Genomic DNA, 16,201 nt, shown 5'->3' on the forward strand with positions numbered 1-16,201 from the left:
TGGCTAGGACATGGACATCCAGCAATCATCCCTCTATAATGCCAACTATAAAACTTCGGAGCTAAGGGTGAACCATTCAAGAAATATGTTTGCTGATGATGTTTTAAAGAAAGTCACACCAGTGAACGGGTGGAAGTCACTTAAGCACTTGAATTCAGAGACTGTTGAAGTGATAATCTCACTTTTAACAGCAGTACCTTCTTCTCTTGGTGTAGAAAGTATATTTTCTTCCTTTGGACTAATTCATTCTAAACTGAGAAATCATTTGGGACCTGAAAAAGCAGGAAAGCTTGTTTTTCTTTTCCAGATTATGAACAAACAGGAAACTGAAAGTGAAGATGATTGAGTTAGCTGCAGAAGCCAATATTTTAAGTTTCTCATGTTGACCTGACTGATATAGTCAAGTTAATTCTTGTGGTTTTTCTTTTTTTAATATTTCATTTAAGTATTTTAGTTAACAATTTTAACAAAAACAATCCTGATTTAAAAAAACTTGACCGTTTAACTACGTTCAAAAATTCATATGCTTGTTTTGTTAAAATTTTATATGTTAGCTGTTGAATACATAATGTTATTGTTTTAGTTAAATAAAACAATTTAAATGTCTGCCTAGTGATGTTCTCCTCCTAATATGGCATGGCAAGAAAATCTTCCAAATATTAATGATTAACCTGGTGAATTGGAGATAGTTCATCTCCCAATGCCTTCATAAATATCTATTTCAATTACTTTTGGTAAAGGAAGTAATCAAACATTCATTTTCTGATATAGTTGTAAAACTAATCTGAAAAGTTGTCAAAATAAAACACTTAAAAATGAAACCTACATCTGAGTTGTGGAAAATATATATTAAGGTTATAACAACCATCAAGAATACACTTTTATGTAGAAATCCATGATTTAAATCACTAGTCAGGAAGACTCAATTTAATCATGATTTAAATCAATTTGATTTAAATCAAATCCACCCTCATTCTGAGCCATTTGGTGGAGGTAATAAAGATCTCAGATAGAATACAGTGCCTTCTCGCAAGCCTTGCGAGGAGCAGACACAGATAATGAAGCAGATCTAAACTGTAGTCTCAGAAACCATAAGCCAAATAAAGAGAACCCAACTTCTTGGTTTTTTATATTTCTTTTTTTTTTTTTTTTTGAGGGGGGGTGGCATCTTTGAAGCATAGCTTAGTTTACTACTAAGCCTCAGCACAGCTGGTACTGGGGGGGTTGACATGTGGTTGCAAGATGTCCTCATGACCATCAGAATAAGGCAGCTAAAGACAAAGGGAGTTAGTTTTCAAATACGCCTCATTACGGTAGCCTAAAGATGAAGATGTACAACTTCTATGCTTAAAGGCTCAAGAAGACAAAGTGTAATTCATAGAATCTTTTACTATTCCTAGACACCATGGTGATGGATACATTACATATGTAAGCAGTCACCCTCCACTTCCAGATGGCTTCCACTACTTCCTTTCTTCCCCTCAAGGTGCCTCTGAGCTGCACCAATGGCTTTCCTTTGTCTCTACTACCAAATTGAGACCATGACAAACCACAAGAATCGTTAGTGCTATCACTTTTCTTTCCCCTTTTCTCACCCCCCCCACCCACAATTATGAGCAAAATTACTCCTTACACACTTACATTTTGTGGGTTTTTGGGGGTTGGAAGGAAGGGGAGAAATCCACTGCACAGCCTTAGCCCCCCAACACACCTTTATGCAAGCATTTACATGCTTTCAAGCTCTACCTTGTCCTGAACATAACCAGTACATTTGGTTGTGCTAGTTTTAATCCACTTTCCATCAGCACTGAAACAAAATGCTGTCTATGAAAGCACTGCCATAACATATTATTACTTGCTATATGAATCATCCTTATTTCCCCCATTCTGTGCTGCAGACCTGTCTATAACTCAGACCGGACAACAGAAGCAAGGGGGAGCAGGTTGAGCTGCTAGGTTGTAGTTAAAGCACAGGTGAAAGTTTGCATTGTGGGACTCATGCACATCAGTATGTGACCCACCCATGCTGAGTAACAAATGGAAGGGTGTTTTAGAGGTTATAACTGAAAAACAATCACCCCCTTTAAAAAGAAAGCATTCAACCAATTTCCTTGCTTTGTTTGTTTTATTTTTATTATATTGTCCATAAGCAAATGTTGACATTTTAATAGAAATGCTGAACTAGACATCAAGGGGACACACAAACAGTGTGCATGCCCTACTTGACACCAGCATAAGAGTTAAAGTTCTTCAGATGCAGAACAGAAATAGCTGCTCTGACACTAGTACGCACTTTAACATAAAGGTGGCTGGCACATTAACATACTAGAGTAAGCAGCAAGCATGAAGAAAATGCTACACTAAGGCAACGTTTTAAACAAGGAAATCTGGAATCCTAGCAGTAGCAACTTCCTAATATTCAAACAAAAAGAGCACAAAACTGAAGTATACGAGGATGGTGTAACTCTATAGTAATCATGCAAAGAGAACTTCTGAATGGTTAAGAAATATTGAGCTTGGGTTTACTTCTGACAAGTTAACAGCTGACAAGACAGATATTAGTGCCATTGTGCAACTAGAGAGATTAAAATGTAGGTAGGGAATCCATTTGAGTGCTATTTAATCTATCTCTACTCTGTTGAACTCCTATAGCAATATATTAATCCTCAAAACTCCTGTGAGATTGGGAAATTTTCTCCATCTTACAGATGAGAAAACAGACAGCTAGCTTCAAGTGTTCACTAATTTTGGTACCTCACTTTCAGGTCACACAACTTGAGACACGAGCATGTTTTTTTAGATATACTGAGCACAGCTCCCAGGACTTCAATTGCAGTTGGTGTCTGACATGTATTTTAAAAAAGAAAAGAGTTAGACCCTCAGAGTCAGCACCCAAAATTAGTACATAGTTGTGACAGACTGAACTCTAGTGATTTACCAAGAGACAAAAGAAACCTATGGCACAGCTGGGACCACAGCATGGGCCCCACTTCTATATGAAGTAATAAACCATGTTTCCCTTCTTCCTTGTATGTACGTATTGCAGGAGTTTCACAATAGCAGGTGAAGTTTAGGATTTAATCACACGTAAATGACATTTCCATTTTAGCAACAACTAGCAGTACTTACCACTTCGTAAGTAATTATATTGTGAAAGTCCTCTTTAGAACAGCAGACTGTTACAGTGGTAAGTGTACAAGGTGTGTCCCATGACCTACTCGACTCTTCTTTTTACAGCACAATTTAATGGGTGTATGGCTCCTTGAATGCATTGCCAGTGGTAGGTTGCCAAAAAACAAGTTCAAATTGTTTCAGATCAGCTGAACACAATAGAAGCGTAACAATTCCATGTACATCAGGGAAATTTGCCCAGTACATACAGATAAACAATCTGAATCAGGCAAATAAGTAGACTATATGCACACAGACTCCGAGAAAAGCCAGTCTATCTTCAAGGCCAAAGTAAAACTTTTAGACTGCTAAGGGAGAAGCATGTACTCCAGTACTATGCCACAAAGTTCAAATATTGATCCAAACATCCCTAAAAGCTTATGGGGTTTGAAGTGAGCCCAATTTTCTATATTTTTAATTCACACCATTGGGGCACAATTTTTTTCAGTATGGAAGAACTCTTGAATATCTCAGGGACTATCCCTTTCATATTTACACTCACTCAACGTCCATGCAGTGGCTACAGCAACTGCTTACACAAAAGAGCAATATTAGAAAAGACGTTAGCTTCAGCTCTTCCATCGCTGGCTTCTATCCCTACTGGACACCTTTTGTTTCTTCTCCAATTCCTCTGATGCAACTACAACCAGCAGCTCCTCTCAGTAGCATCTACTTTTACAGGCACAGGCTTTGCCACGAGAAACCTGGCATCTGTAGAAGCAACCAGAAGCAAAGGGGTAGAGCCAATTCCATAAGACCTGCTAGCAGCCTGCAGGGAACCAGCAAGTGCATCAAGAACCACTACTGCTCCACAGTCCCATTTGTGAACCACAAATTTGACAGACACCTGATCTTGGCTTTGGCTCTCTTTCTAAGTATTAACAGGATGCAGCTGGCAAGAAAACTGCATACTAGCTTGCAGCCAAAGAAGATAAAATACAGTCAAAGAATAAGTTTGTCAAAGTGTCACAGCAGAAATGGTAATTAAACAGAATATATAGCAATGCAAGAGGTGAGCACTCGAACAACCTCAGAATGCACAGTACTTTGCTCATAGAACTCTGCACAGTGAAGCACAATTTCCTGTAAAAGCCTCACAATAAAATAAGACACCCTAATCTTGAAGATTTAGAGAGGGAGGTTACCAAAAATATGCTGAGAAAGAATTTTCCCTTATTGCCCAGTAGGAATATACAAATTTACATTGTGAAGATGACAGCTCATCAGATACAAATCTATGCATAAGAGAAGCTAAACTTACCAAAAAAAGGAGTATTTTGAAATAAAGGAAACACGTTAAATGTGCAGTGCTGGAGCAACACAAACACCAATTCTTAGTTTATAAATGCTTTCCATGCCAAACTTGAGACTATATAACAAGACTTTTAGGCTTTGACAAGTGATATGCTTTTACCATAATCAGTGCACTCAAAATATTTACACAACAGTATGGCTCAATATTATTGTAAGTGTTTGATACAGAACTTTGTTTTCAAAAATATGATTTTATTCACAATCTAATAGTTCACTTTTGCAGCAAAATGCTGCCCCCTGCTGCTATGAATCTGGAACAGGTTGGCTATGAGTACCACTTCTGGTCTTCAGCTGTGATTGAGCAATATCTGCTAGGGCACTCTGTATCTTTTCTAGTAGCATATCCCCACGATAAACAACCTCTTCCAGACGGGCAGCTGCTTCATGGTTTTCCTCCTCTAACCGATACAGACTAGCAGCCTTTAAATACAAAAGAAAAATTAGGGGATTGTGATCACCACATAAGGCAGTTTTCTCTTCAAGGGAATGGGTGGAGAAGTTGTCCATGCCTGTGATGAAGAATAGTAAGATACCCATCTTTAGCTCCTACATCAGTCATTCTCTGCTGGAGTACAAGAATATCATTTACCCATTATAAGTTTGCCATCTAAAAATGCACTCCTTGCCTGGAGATTAAATTCATCAACAAAAATAGATGTTTTGTATCTCATATTGCCAATTTTAGATGAACTCAACTACAGCTTTCTTAACAAACAAAAACCAGAACCTTTGTCCCTACTCAAAAGAGATGAGTAAGGTGTAACACTTTCAGATCTCATGGTGTTAATTAGCAGGGTGGATAAAAATCAATGATTATTTTTTTAAATTAAAAAAGGATTTTTTTATTTAAATCTGATTTTGAGGAAAAAACTTATCTAAAGATAGCTCATCATGGAATAGGGATTACAAATTCTAATTCTATAGTATGAAACAATATATTCATGTAATGTTTAAGAAAAGTTTTGTAAATGAGTTCCAATAGTTCATTGATTAGGACCTTATGGGGTTCCACAGGCTTCTGTATAGATTATTTAGGTTAAACTTTCTACCTACCCAATGGGACTCAATGCTCAGTCTAGAGGATACGATCAGAGATGCTTACTTTTGCAGTTCTCAAACTGTGAATTTGTGTCTCCAGAGGTAACATGCTTGTTAACAGCAAAAGCATTTTTAAATAAATAAATAAATATATGGAGTGAGAAACAACAAACCTCAGCCCTATTGTCCCTCTACAAATCTGTGTACAGAGTCAATCCCTTACCTCTCTCTACAAGTGCAAACTTTCAAAAAGTTCAATGAATAGAAGATTGCTGGGGGCGGAATAGATCTGGACAAGGAAAAGAAGTCTGGAGATAAATGTGAGAAACGAGGCATGTACTGCTTGTTTTCTTAAAATATTACATGTTTGCTGTTGAAGAAAAAATCCAGAATACTTAACGATGTTGTTTTAGTTAAATAGAACAATTTAAAATGTCTGTCTGGTGATGTTCTCCTCCTAATACAGCATGGCAAGAAAATCCTCCAAATATTAATGATTAACTTGGTGAATTGGAGATAATTCACCTCCCAATTTACCTTTGGTAAATGAAATAACCAAACAATCATTCCTTTTCTGATATAGCTGTAAAACTAATATACAAAGTTTTCAAAATAAATCACTGTTTAAAAATGTATAGTGTGCACCTTCTAAAAATGAAACCTAAATCTCTGAGTTGTGAAGAATATGGATTAAGATTATAACAACCAACAAGAATGCACTTTTACGGAGAAAACCATGATTAAATCGAGTCTTCCTGATTAGTGATTTAAATCAAATCCACCCTGTTAATTAGTTTGTACTACATTCCCCAACAAGCTCATCTTTGGAACTGCACAGCCAGTGCCTCCAGTGAGGGCCATGAGACATATACACGTGGAGGACAATGGGAATTAGAATCCAACCATTTGTTCAACAATTTAACTGTAAATCGTATGACATGTGACAGTAGCTAAAATATGGGCATTTATACTAAAGACACGGCAATGGACTAGCTATCTGAACAGAAAAGTGAAAAAAGGTCATGTCTTGGGAGAACAAACATGGCAGCCCCATCTATACATTTAGGATACTGTTGGTGGCACACTGAACAAGAGATGCCACTAAGGGTTACCTGATTAACAGCGAACATGCTACTGTTGTGAGATTTACGCTGCTAGCATGCTACAGACTGTTCAAAGCTCAAACTGACCTGATCAGCCACTCACATGTTCACAGAAACCAGACCAATCAGTGATGTCATGATCATCTTCGAACTCGGACAATCCTCATCATTTAGGATAAATTCATGAAATCAGGTTTCAAGTCCCGCTACATTTTAAGTTACGCATTAGTGTCAATAAATTCAGTCTTTTTGTATTGCACCTTTAGAAGCTCCACTGTTTTTCAGAGGTAAGCATTCAGCCAATTTCATCCATCCCTATAACATAGCCCATAAGGGTGGATGGTGACATTTGTTTGCAACAACACACCAATTTAAGAATGGAAGTAAAGAACAAACAAAAAGCCACATCCAATTGGAAGTGTAACCATAGGACAATTTGACCAGGACTAAACATCTACCCTTGCACAAAGGGGCCATGGAATCTAATCATCACAGGCACTGGTCAAGGTCTTTTTTGAAAATGTAAATGCAGTGGCCCCTAAAAATCAGGCATAGACACTGCTGCAATATCAGCTCAGAGGAAAGCATGCTGTCTACTGGGTCATCAAAACCAGTTTCTGTAGTGCCTTGGTTTTCCCAACACAAGTGTCATTAGGGTCAGACATGGCTCAGCTATGAAACATGACAACATCATAATCTGTGGTATGTCTGCAGAGAAGACTAAAAAACTATTCAGGTTATTTATATGGACTGTGAAATTACACTGATGCTATATGGTCTGAGTTTTTAAATGTAACTAATATGTTTAGTCACTACTATAACTAGAGATCTAGCAGAATATAGCACTTTTGTTCAATATCCTATTTATGCTTCTCCAGTTTAGACATGTCTAATCTCTTTTAGAATCTGCAGCTATCCTCTGCAACTCTGAGACTATCAACTCATCTCCAAGAACTGAAAATACAAAATTTACTCTTCCCGTCTTAAAATTGCTTCAATGTAGCATAGGGAGTTAGGGCTCATCTTTGTACACATACTTACACAAAGTAATTTTAAAAAACACTCAAACTAGGGCTAGGAAGGGCAAGACAGGTGGGCCAAGCAAGACTTGTAGAAAGAGATGAGCATTGGAGTAAACTACGTTGGGAGGTAGGACTGATTGCTGGAGAGACCCTAGCACAGGGGTTCTCAAACTGGGGGTTGTGATCCCTCAGGGGGTCACGAGGTTATTACATGGGGGGGTCGCAAGTTGTCAGCCTCCACCCCAAATCTCGCTTCACCTCCAGCATTGGTAATAGTGTTAAATATAAAAAAAAAGTGTTTTTAAATTGGGTGGGGGGATTTGCACTCAGAGGCTTGCTGTGTGAAAGGGGTCACCAGTACAGAAGTTTGAGAACCGCTGCCCTAGGAGGAGGCACATGGGCCCTTCTGAGGGAAAAAGGTTTGGGGAAGCAAGTTTGATCTGCTGACCTGCAGGAAGGTTTCCTTGTGGAGCCAAGAAGTGGAAAGAACTGTAACATTTCAGAAATACTGAAAGTCCTTTAAAAAATGAGTGGTCTAGACACAAAGCGGTAGTACCATGTCAGATACAGCAGTTTAAGTAAACTCGCTTGGGACATGCTCTTATAGAGATTGGATGAAACCTGCTTTGAGAGCCAGAAAACTTGCAAGTTTCTTTTAATAATAGAAAAACAAAAAGGTATATTAAAACAGTTGTGTGTTTAAATAAACTGAAAAAAGCCACATGGCTCTTAAAAGTAGTTTCAGATGGTGGTGGAGAGGTCAGTTTCTTTAGGAGCCCCGTGAAAAGAAAAAATTAATTTAATATAGCTCAGAGTTCCAAGGTTTAAGTCTTCCCATCCCGCTTCAAGTTTTAAATTATTCAATGTAATATTTCCAATAAATTAAGCTGTTGATTACAGGTACTTTTTTCTTTTCTTTTCTTTGGGGGGGGGGGGGGGGGGGGAGGGGCAGAACAAAATATTCCCTCAAACTTTTTTTTTTTTTTTTTTTAAAGGGAACTAAGATTATATCCTTTATGCCACCTGTGATTTTGGGCTGGAATATTCAGAGGGGATTAAGAGGGTGGAGATTTTTTTGCTGTGTTTCAAGTGTTTTAGATTTTAGTGATATTCTTACCTGCAAAGCTGCTGTTGATTCTTCACTAGGTAATGAATCTATTAAAACATCAATATCCTTAGCAGTTCGTGCAATCAATGCCGCAAACAACTGAGCATATTCTATAAAAACAAAAATCAGATTATCTATTACAATTTAATTTACCTTTTTAGAGGAGAGCTGTGATAAACTTAGTGCTCACTGAAGGTACAAGTCACCTAGAATTTTACTCTGAATTTCAGAAGATTTACACTGATTTCTAACTCCAATGTATTCTTAAATTTTAAAAACTCTTTCCTGTATTAAAGACAGTGATAATACCTTCCATCTCAAACAAATCTAGTACATGTTAACGTTCTAAGATTGATTCTGATCCTAGCTTAAACAATCTAACAAATGGCATTGGAATGGCTGCCTTATTTTGCAAAAGGGACAGCTAACTCTTAAGCCAGATACTCCATTCTAGCAGCATATCAAACATTCCAGTTACAACGTGTTACATATTCTGGAGCATCGAGATAGTCTAATGTTTCAATTCTTTCCTTGAATTTGGTCATTGTGCTTGTTAAAAAAAATTAGGATAATGCGAATAAATCTGAAATTTATGAAATGTTTACACCAACTTGGTAACAGACCAAGAGAAGGATTCTTAATATGGTTGCTTATAGATTTACCACTACAACAATTAACGTTACCACTTAAACTTAAAATGCTCTTACTTTGTTAATGTACAAATTCACCTGAAAAGCTTAGTTATCACTTTGTTAGTGACAGGATTTTAATTTAACTTCTAAATAACATGAAAATGTGTGGAGTACTTTCAAAAAGAATATTGCTAGTTTAAAGTCAATTCTGAATGAAAATGTTTTAAGTCACATTACAAGTAAAAACACCAGGTTACTATAGCTGAAAGATTAAGAGGGAGAGCTGTATTTCCTCAGCTTACTTTGTACATTTGCCATACTTTTAGTTATATTCACTGTTTTCCCTGTTTGTGTAGATCTCTCAGAGCTGCATGGGAGAGAAAATTTTAATATAGGAAATGGACTATAAAATTCAAGGATAGGTGTAGTAAGCTATATTTTCAAACTTAATTGTATTTCAAAATGACAATGTTTACTTAAACGTGTACTGTGCCATCACCATATATCACCTTGATATAGAAATATTGAAGTTTTACAGATTGTACTTAAGCTTTCAAAGATGATCAGTACCTGAAGATAAGAAACTTACAGGGAGACTGATCTGCCAAGAAAATTTTGACTTGCTTAGAACCTGGACTTTAACCTGAACAGTTACAATATGCTGAAATACAATTTGCCTTGTCTAGAGTTTAAGACCGTTAGATCAAGCCAGCTTACATGATCTAATGCCTTTAAACCTTAAACAAAAACTTGGGCTCCTGAATCATCACTTACTACATACCAGTATCTGTGATTGGACCAGCTGCCACTAGAAAGGGAACAAGCGAAAGCTCTGCTTTTTGCACCTTTAACTAGCTCCTCACAGAGGTCTCCAATATCAGATGGCAAGCCCTTATAGGCCACTGTAGGACTGGTTGACAGTCTTCCAGAACTGCAACAGAGCATCATTTGTGCACTGTGCTAGCCTCAGTTGAGATTCCTGAGGTCAGGCCTAATCTGATGCAAGACATGTGTAAAATAAAGGGGACTAAAGAGCCATTTAGGCATATAATGTGTCTTAACTATAAAGCCACATTTAAAAATTCTCAAAACATTAGGGCCATTCTGAGCATATAAATAAATATTTTCTAAATATAACATATCTGTATGACTGAACTTTCTTCCCAGCTTGATTTGTTTTTCCATCTGAAGTATGATATTAGATCACATATTTGCTTTATCTTTAGAAAAATGACCAGAATTAATCTGTAAAAAAGTACAGATAGAAAAGAGTTTTTGGTAAACTAATATGGATGTTAACTTTTATAACTGCAGACACTAGCGAGAGAAGGTATTATTCCAAAAACATTAAAAGCAAAAACAGATTGATAGCTAGATAAGCTTTATACTCAAACTAATGTAAAATTTCATAAGACTAGTTCATACTTGGTTTGGCTTTTAGAAACAGAAGTTTCCTGAACACTGACTAAGAATCTCCTCATAACCGTGATCCTTATAAAAATGACTGATGTTTGAATTACTAAATCTATATAAAACAAGGACCACGAGACACACACATTTCTGTGCTTAGCTTTGTCAAAAAATATTTCGCGTCTCAATCAATTCACTTCCCTACAGAATGTGCAATTATCCATAACTTCGCCTGAATCATTACAACCGTTACAACATCTGAAGAAAGTTTCTTACGCCTGAAATTACTTAATTCTAAATTGACACTACCTATTTTACTAGAGAGTAATCATGTTTAGTTAACGGACACAGATAAAACTGACCTTCTGTAGGATTAGCTGGCTGGTCTTTGTTTATCGCTGTCTGAATGTTACTGAAGGAGGCAGGTGGGCCACATTGCTGCAATACCCCAATCGCATTACAAAACTGATCTGCAAGCTATAGACAAGATGAAATATATTTACACAATCATACTATCATTTTAGTCTGCATTTACACTAAAGATAGTCAGTTTAAACTTTTTGCCCCATCAACCATTTCACAGAATTGCACTTCAGTAAATGGAAATGGTTAATCCAAGATTGTGGTAAAGATCCCAATCCTGCCTTTCATGCAAGCGGATGTCTCCGATTGCACTGGGACCCCATGCCAATGCATGTGTCCACTCCCACAGATCAACTAGCAGGACCAGGGATTCATTAAGATGCTACCATTAGCATACTCAAGTCCAGGACAAAAATTTAGTTCCTAAATCCTGGCCTTTAGCAGCTCAGCCCACTGCAGAGATAACATGCTTTCTCCCATTCCCCTGGCCACATGGATAGGCGCTACCCAGTTACTGAGCCTGGTGAAATTAAGTGGGAAGATTATTGCGATCAGAAATAGACAGGGTGTAGTGCCATAAAATAACAGGGTTGGAAGGGACCTCAGGAGGTCCTCTAGTCCAACCCCCTGCTCAAAGCAGGGCCAATCCCCAATTTTTGTCCCAGATCCCTAAATGGCCCCTTCAAGGATTGAACTCACAACCCTGAGCTTAGCAGGCCAATTCTCAAACCACTGAGCTATCTGGGAGCAACTCCCTGGAAAAGCAGCCCCCCCCCGCAGGTCGGAAAGGGGAAAAGCCCCCCGACTCCACACAGCCCCACGAACGGGCTGCTCTGGCCATTCCGCACGCCAGCAACAGCGCCGAGTCCCCCCCCGGCCCCGCTCTGGACGGCGCGAGCTCCGTGCTGGCGGGGACAGGCTAGCTCCGGGGCGGCGCGAGCTTAGCTAGGCGCCCGCCCCGCCCCCCACAAGGGGAGGGGGCGCGAGAGCAGCCAAGAACGCTTAAAAGCCCAACGGCCTCGGCGGGTTTTTGTTTGTTTGTTTTTAAACCGACGCCACTGTCATCCCCGCCCCCGCTCCGGCCAGCGCTGAGGCGGTGGGAAGGAGCAGACGCCTCAGGTTTGCTACCCCGCCCCCGCGGGGCCCAGAATCCCTCCCCCCAGGGCCCGGGAAAGGCTCGGAGGCGGCCGGGGAGATGGAGGGACCGACGCTCGCTCCCCCCAGCAGGGCGGGAACCGACTCGGCCTAACCCCGATCTGAGCCGCTCCAGCCTCACCGAGTTCACCGCGTCCTGCAGCTGCGTGAGCCGATCCGCCATGACGCTGCCCGAGCGCCCATCCCGATTCCCTCCTGCCTACTGGACAGAACCTAAGCGGGGCCGGGCCGGGCAGCCAATGGGCGCACTTGGTGTTGGACGGTTGCCCTTGAGGGGGGAGGGGGAAATGGGCGGGGCTTTGCGTTGTTCTCTTTCGGGTCCGACCCTCGACGGGAGCCACGAGGATGCCTTGGCTGCTGCGGGGTGCGCGCCCCCTGCTGGCTGAGAGGCGACTCGGCAGCTGCCGGGGCCGCCCTCCGGAGTGAAAGGCCAAGGGCGGGGCCCAGGGTCCACGGAAGTAAATGGAAAGAGTCCCGTTGACTTCAGTGGGCGTTGGAGGAAGGGGCGGGGCATCCTTTGGGGGGGAGGAAGGGCGGGGTCTGAGTGTGCAGAGCAATAAACAGCATCATGTGCTATAAATAGGGACGGAAAGAAGCTGGCCCAGGATTGTTTTAAATCCCGCCCCCCAGGAATCACAATGTATTAAACCTTTTTTCCAAGACTGGGTTGTAACTGTAAGCGTTTGGACACAAGCAAGACTCTCAGGTCCCGATTCCCTTAGTGACAAATGCAATGCTTTGTGATGCACAATTTGGCCCATTCTGCTGTTTTAGTGAAGACCATGAGTGTTGATGAAGCCCCCCCCCACCTGCTCTAGGCCACCAGGTAACTCAGGAGGGTGGAAGACCATGAGTGTCGAAGAAGCCGCCCTACTCTGGGCCCAGGCTAACCTGAACACTTCTCCCTCCTAAAGGCTGCTGTGTTATGCCTTGCGTTTGCTTTTGTTTTGTTGCATAGTTTGTTTTATCCTTTTTGGTGATTCTTTGCAAGTGTTACACAAATAAAACTCTTCTGCTTCAAAAAAAAAAAAAAAGTCTTGAGCTAGGATGGAAGCAAAATTGTAGCTCTTCTATTGATGCACAGGTTTGTCATTAATTTGCAGTGTTACCAACTCTCAAGCCCAGGCTTCAGTAGTCCAGTAAACACACCAGACTCTCAGATTAAAAAAAAAAAAAAAAAAAAAAGGTTTCTACTCTTCATACTCCCAGAGAAAAGTTGGGAAATGGAATGATTCAGAAAGCACAAGGCAAATTAAAAACTCCATATTCATTATTTTTAAAATAATCTCATGATTTTTGTATTATTAGGGTTGGCAAAACTGCTTGAGCATGTTGTTGATAAACTCTTAGTCGACTAGGGCAATCATAGTTGTGCAAGTAGGTACAGAATCATAGGCCTGGTCTATACAAGAAAATTAGATCAGTTTAACAACATGGATTAGGTGTAAAAAGTCCACACCTCTGAGCAGCATGTAATTAAATCAACCTAAATCCCCCTGTAGCCAGCACTAGGTCAAGCAAAGAATTCTTTCATGAACCTAACTATCACTTTTTAGGGAGGTGGATTGCTTATGTCCATGGGAGAATCCTTCCCATTGGTGTAGGTAGTGTCTACACCAAACCACTACAGTGGCACAGTTGTAGCATTTATTTAAGTGTACACAAGCCCTTAGAAGTTGGGGATGGAAGTGACATGTTAGGGCCAATGTAAGATTCTTTGCTACTGTGTCAAGGTTCCTCCCCCACTCTGAACTCTAGGGTACAGATGTGGGGTCCTGCATGAAAAACCTCCTAAGCTTATCTTTACCAGCTTAGGTCAAAACTTCCCCAAGGTACAAAATATTCCACCCTTTGTCCTTGGATTGGCCGCTACCACCACCAAACAAATACTGGTTACTAGGGAAGAGCTGTTTGGACACGTCTTTCCCCCCAAAATACTTCCCAAAACCTTGCACCCCACTTTCTGGACAAGGTTTGGTAAAAAGCCTCACCAATTTGCCTAGGTGACTACAGACCCAGACCCTTGGATCCTAAGAACAATGAACAATCCTCCCAACACTTGCACCCCCCCTTTCCTGGGAAATGTTGGATAAAAAGCCTCACCAATTTGCATAGGTGACCACAGACCCAAACCGTTGGATCTGAGAACAATGAAAAAGCATTCAGTTTTCTTACAAGAAGACTTTTAATAAAAATAGAAGTAATTAGAAATAAGAAATCCCCCCTGTAAAATCAGGATGATAGATACCTTACAGGGTAATTAGATTCAAAACATAGAGAACCCCTCTAGGCAAAACCTTAAGTTACAAAAAAGATACACAGACAGAAATAGTTATTCTATTCAGCACAATTCTTTTCTCAGCCATTTAAAGAAATCATAATCTAACAAGTACCTAGCTAGATTACTTACTAAAAGTTTTAAGACTCCATTCCTGGTCTATCCCCGGCAAAGACAGAATATAGACAGACAGACACACAGACCCTTTGTTTCTCTCCCTCCTCCCAGCTTTTGAAAGTATCTTGTCTCCTCATTGGTCATTTTGGTCAGGTGCCAGCGAGGTTACCTTTAGCTTCTTAACCCTTTACACATGAGAGGAGATTTCCTCTGGCCAGGACGGATTTTAAAGGGGTTTACCCTTCCCTTTATATTTATGACATACTGTATAATTACTTGTGTGTTTTCCAGTCTAGTTTCAGAGGTCTCATGTAATGTTGTTTCCACCTCTTTCCTTGGGAGATGTTTCTATAGCCTATACATTTTACTAAATAAGAAACTTTTCTTGATATTCAGTTTACATTTTATCTATTTTAATTTCTTCTCGTACTCCCACTTTTACTCTGTTGAACTATTATAAACAATTCTTTACCAGCCTCGGAGTTTACTCCCTTCAAATATTTGTAGAGTGCTATCACAAATCCTCCTTGGTTGTCACTCAAGCAACACAGCTTCAACATTTTCCCTCATAAATCAGTCACTCTGGCTCCACAATCATTTTCTTCTTTTCTGAACTCCCTTCAAACTATCAATATCTTTCTGGTAATGAGGTGCACAGAACTGAACACAAATATTCAGCGCAAAACTACAATGACCTTGTTTGCTTCCACATTACCTTGTCTAACTTGTCTAATTTGCAGTCTGCCTTCACTAGCTACTCTGTGCAAAAGCATATAGCAGAAAAAAGTGCTGTACCTTAAATGCAAAGCTATCATTCCCAACTGAGACTGAGGAGAAATGTTGTATCTACAAATAATATTGAATACCCAGCAGCCTCTATGAGTAGAAAAATTTTTGGAATAATACTACATGTTCTAATGACCTGAGCAAAAGACTGGGCCCCAGAAATTCCTGATTTTGAACCTGCGTGCTAACCCTTAGTCCCAGATCCTCAACAGTATTTAGGCATCTCACTTCCATTGATTTCAATGACAGTTAAGCATCTAACTACCTCCTGGGCCTCACTCCCTCTGTGGCTTTAGGCAAATAATTCTGGGCCTGATCCAGTGTCCATTGAAGTCAGTGGAAAGACTCCTGTTGACTTCAGTGGGCATTTGGTTAGACTCATAGGCCAGCATTTTTAAACTTTAAGCTGAGCCCCTCCTCTGAGTTACAATTTTTGGCCATGCCCCCCCGGCCCACACAAAAATAAACACATGCAAGGCTGGGTGCCCTGCTGAGGTGACTCGGTGGTGGGCGGTGGTCCTCTCACCCCAAACCCCACTGCGTGGGGCTGGCCCAAGCCCCACAGCACAGGGCTGGTGTTCCACTCCCCCACCCTGAACGTTCCTGCATGCCCCCCTAGTTTCAAAACCTCTTCCACAGGCCCTGACCCAGCAAAGTAGTTAAGCACATGCTCTGCTTTAACCATGTGAGCATGCTTAACTACT

General features: G+C 40.3%; 2 protein-coding genes across 2 annotated transcripts in view; both read right to left on the reverse strand.

The window, feature by feature from the left end:
- The window catches only part of STK38L (serine/threonine kinase 38 like), a 166,710-nt gene extending 157,844 nt beyond the window's left edge, over positions 1 to 8,866 (reverse strand). The window contains exon 1 of the mRNA XM_074937138.1: positions 8,766 to 8,866. The gene's annotated coding sequence lies outside the window, so the exon portion shown is untranslated. The remainder of the gene's footprint in view (positions 1 to 8,765) is intronic.
- Positions 194 to 12,741, reverse strand: MED21 (mediator complex subunit 21). The gene is made up of 4 exons (XM_074937150.1): positions 12,438 to 12,741; positions 11,161 to 11,275; positions 8,766 to 8,866; positions 194 to 4,905 (listed from the first exon to the last, which is right to left on the reverse strand). The coding sequence occupies exons 1-4, from the start codon at positions 12,477 to 12,479 to the stop codon at positions 4,729 to 4,731; spliced, it is 435 nt and encodes a 144-aa protein (XP_074793251.1). The 5' UTR covers positions 12,480 to 12,741; the 3' UTR covers positions 194 to 4,728.
- Positions 12,742 to 16,201: the final 3,460 nt, after the last annotated feature.

Source organism: Natator depressus, chromosome 1, assembly GCF_965152275.1.
Source record: "Natator depressus isolate rNatDep1 chromosome 1, rNatDep2.hap1, whole genome shotgun sequence".
In the NCBI taxonomy this organism is placed as follows: domain Eukaryota; kingdom Metazoa; phylum Chordata; order Testudines; family Cheloniidae; genus Natator; species Natator depressus.

Coding starts and splice junctions, on each gene's coding strand:
- MED21 (XM_074937150.1), bottom strand. CDS start 12,479: ATGGCGGATCGGCTCACGCAGCTGCAGGACGCGGTGAACTCG. Junction 11,276..12,437: donor TGCAGGACGCGGTGAACTCG/GTGAGGCTGGAG, acceptor TCTTGTCTATAG/CTTGCAGATCAGTTTTGTAA. Junction 8,867..11,160: donor GCCAGCTAATCCTACAGAAG/GTCAGTTTTATC, acceptor TTGTTTTTATAG/AATATGCTCAGTTGTTTGCG.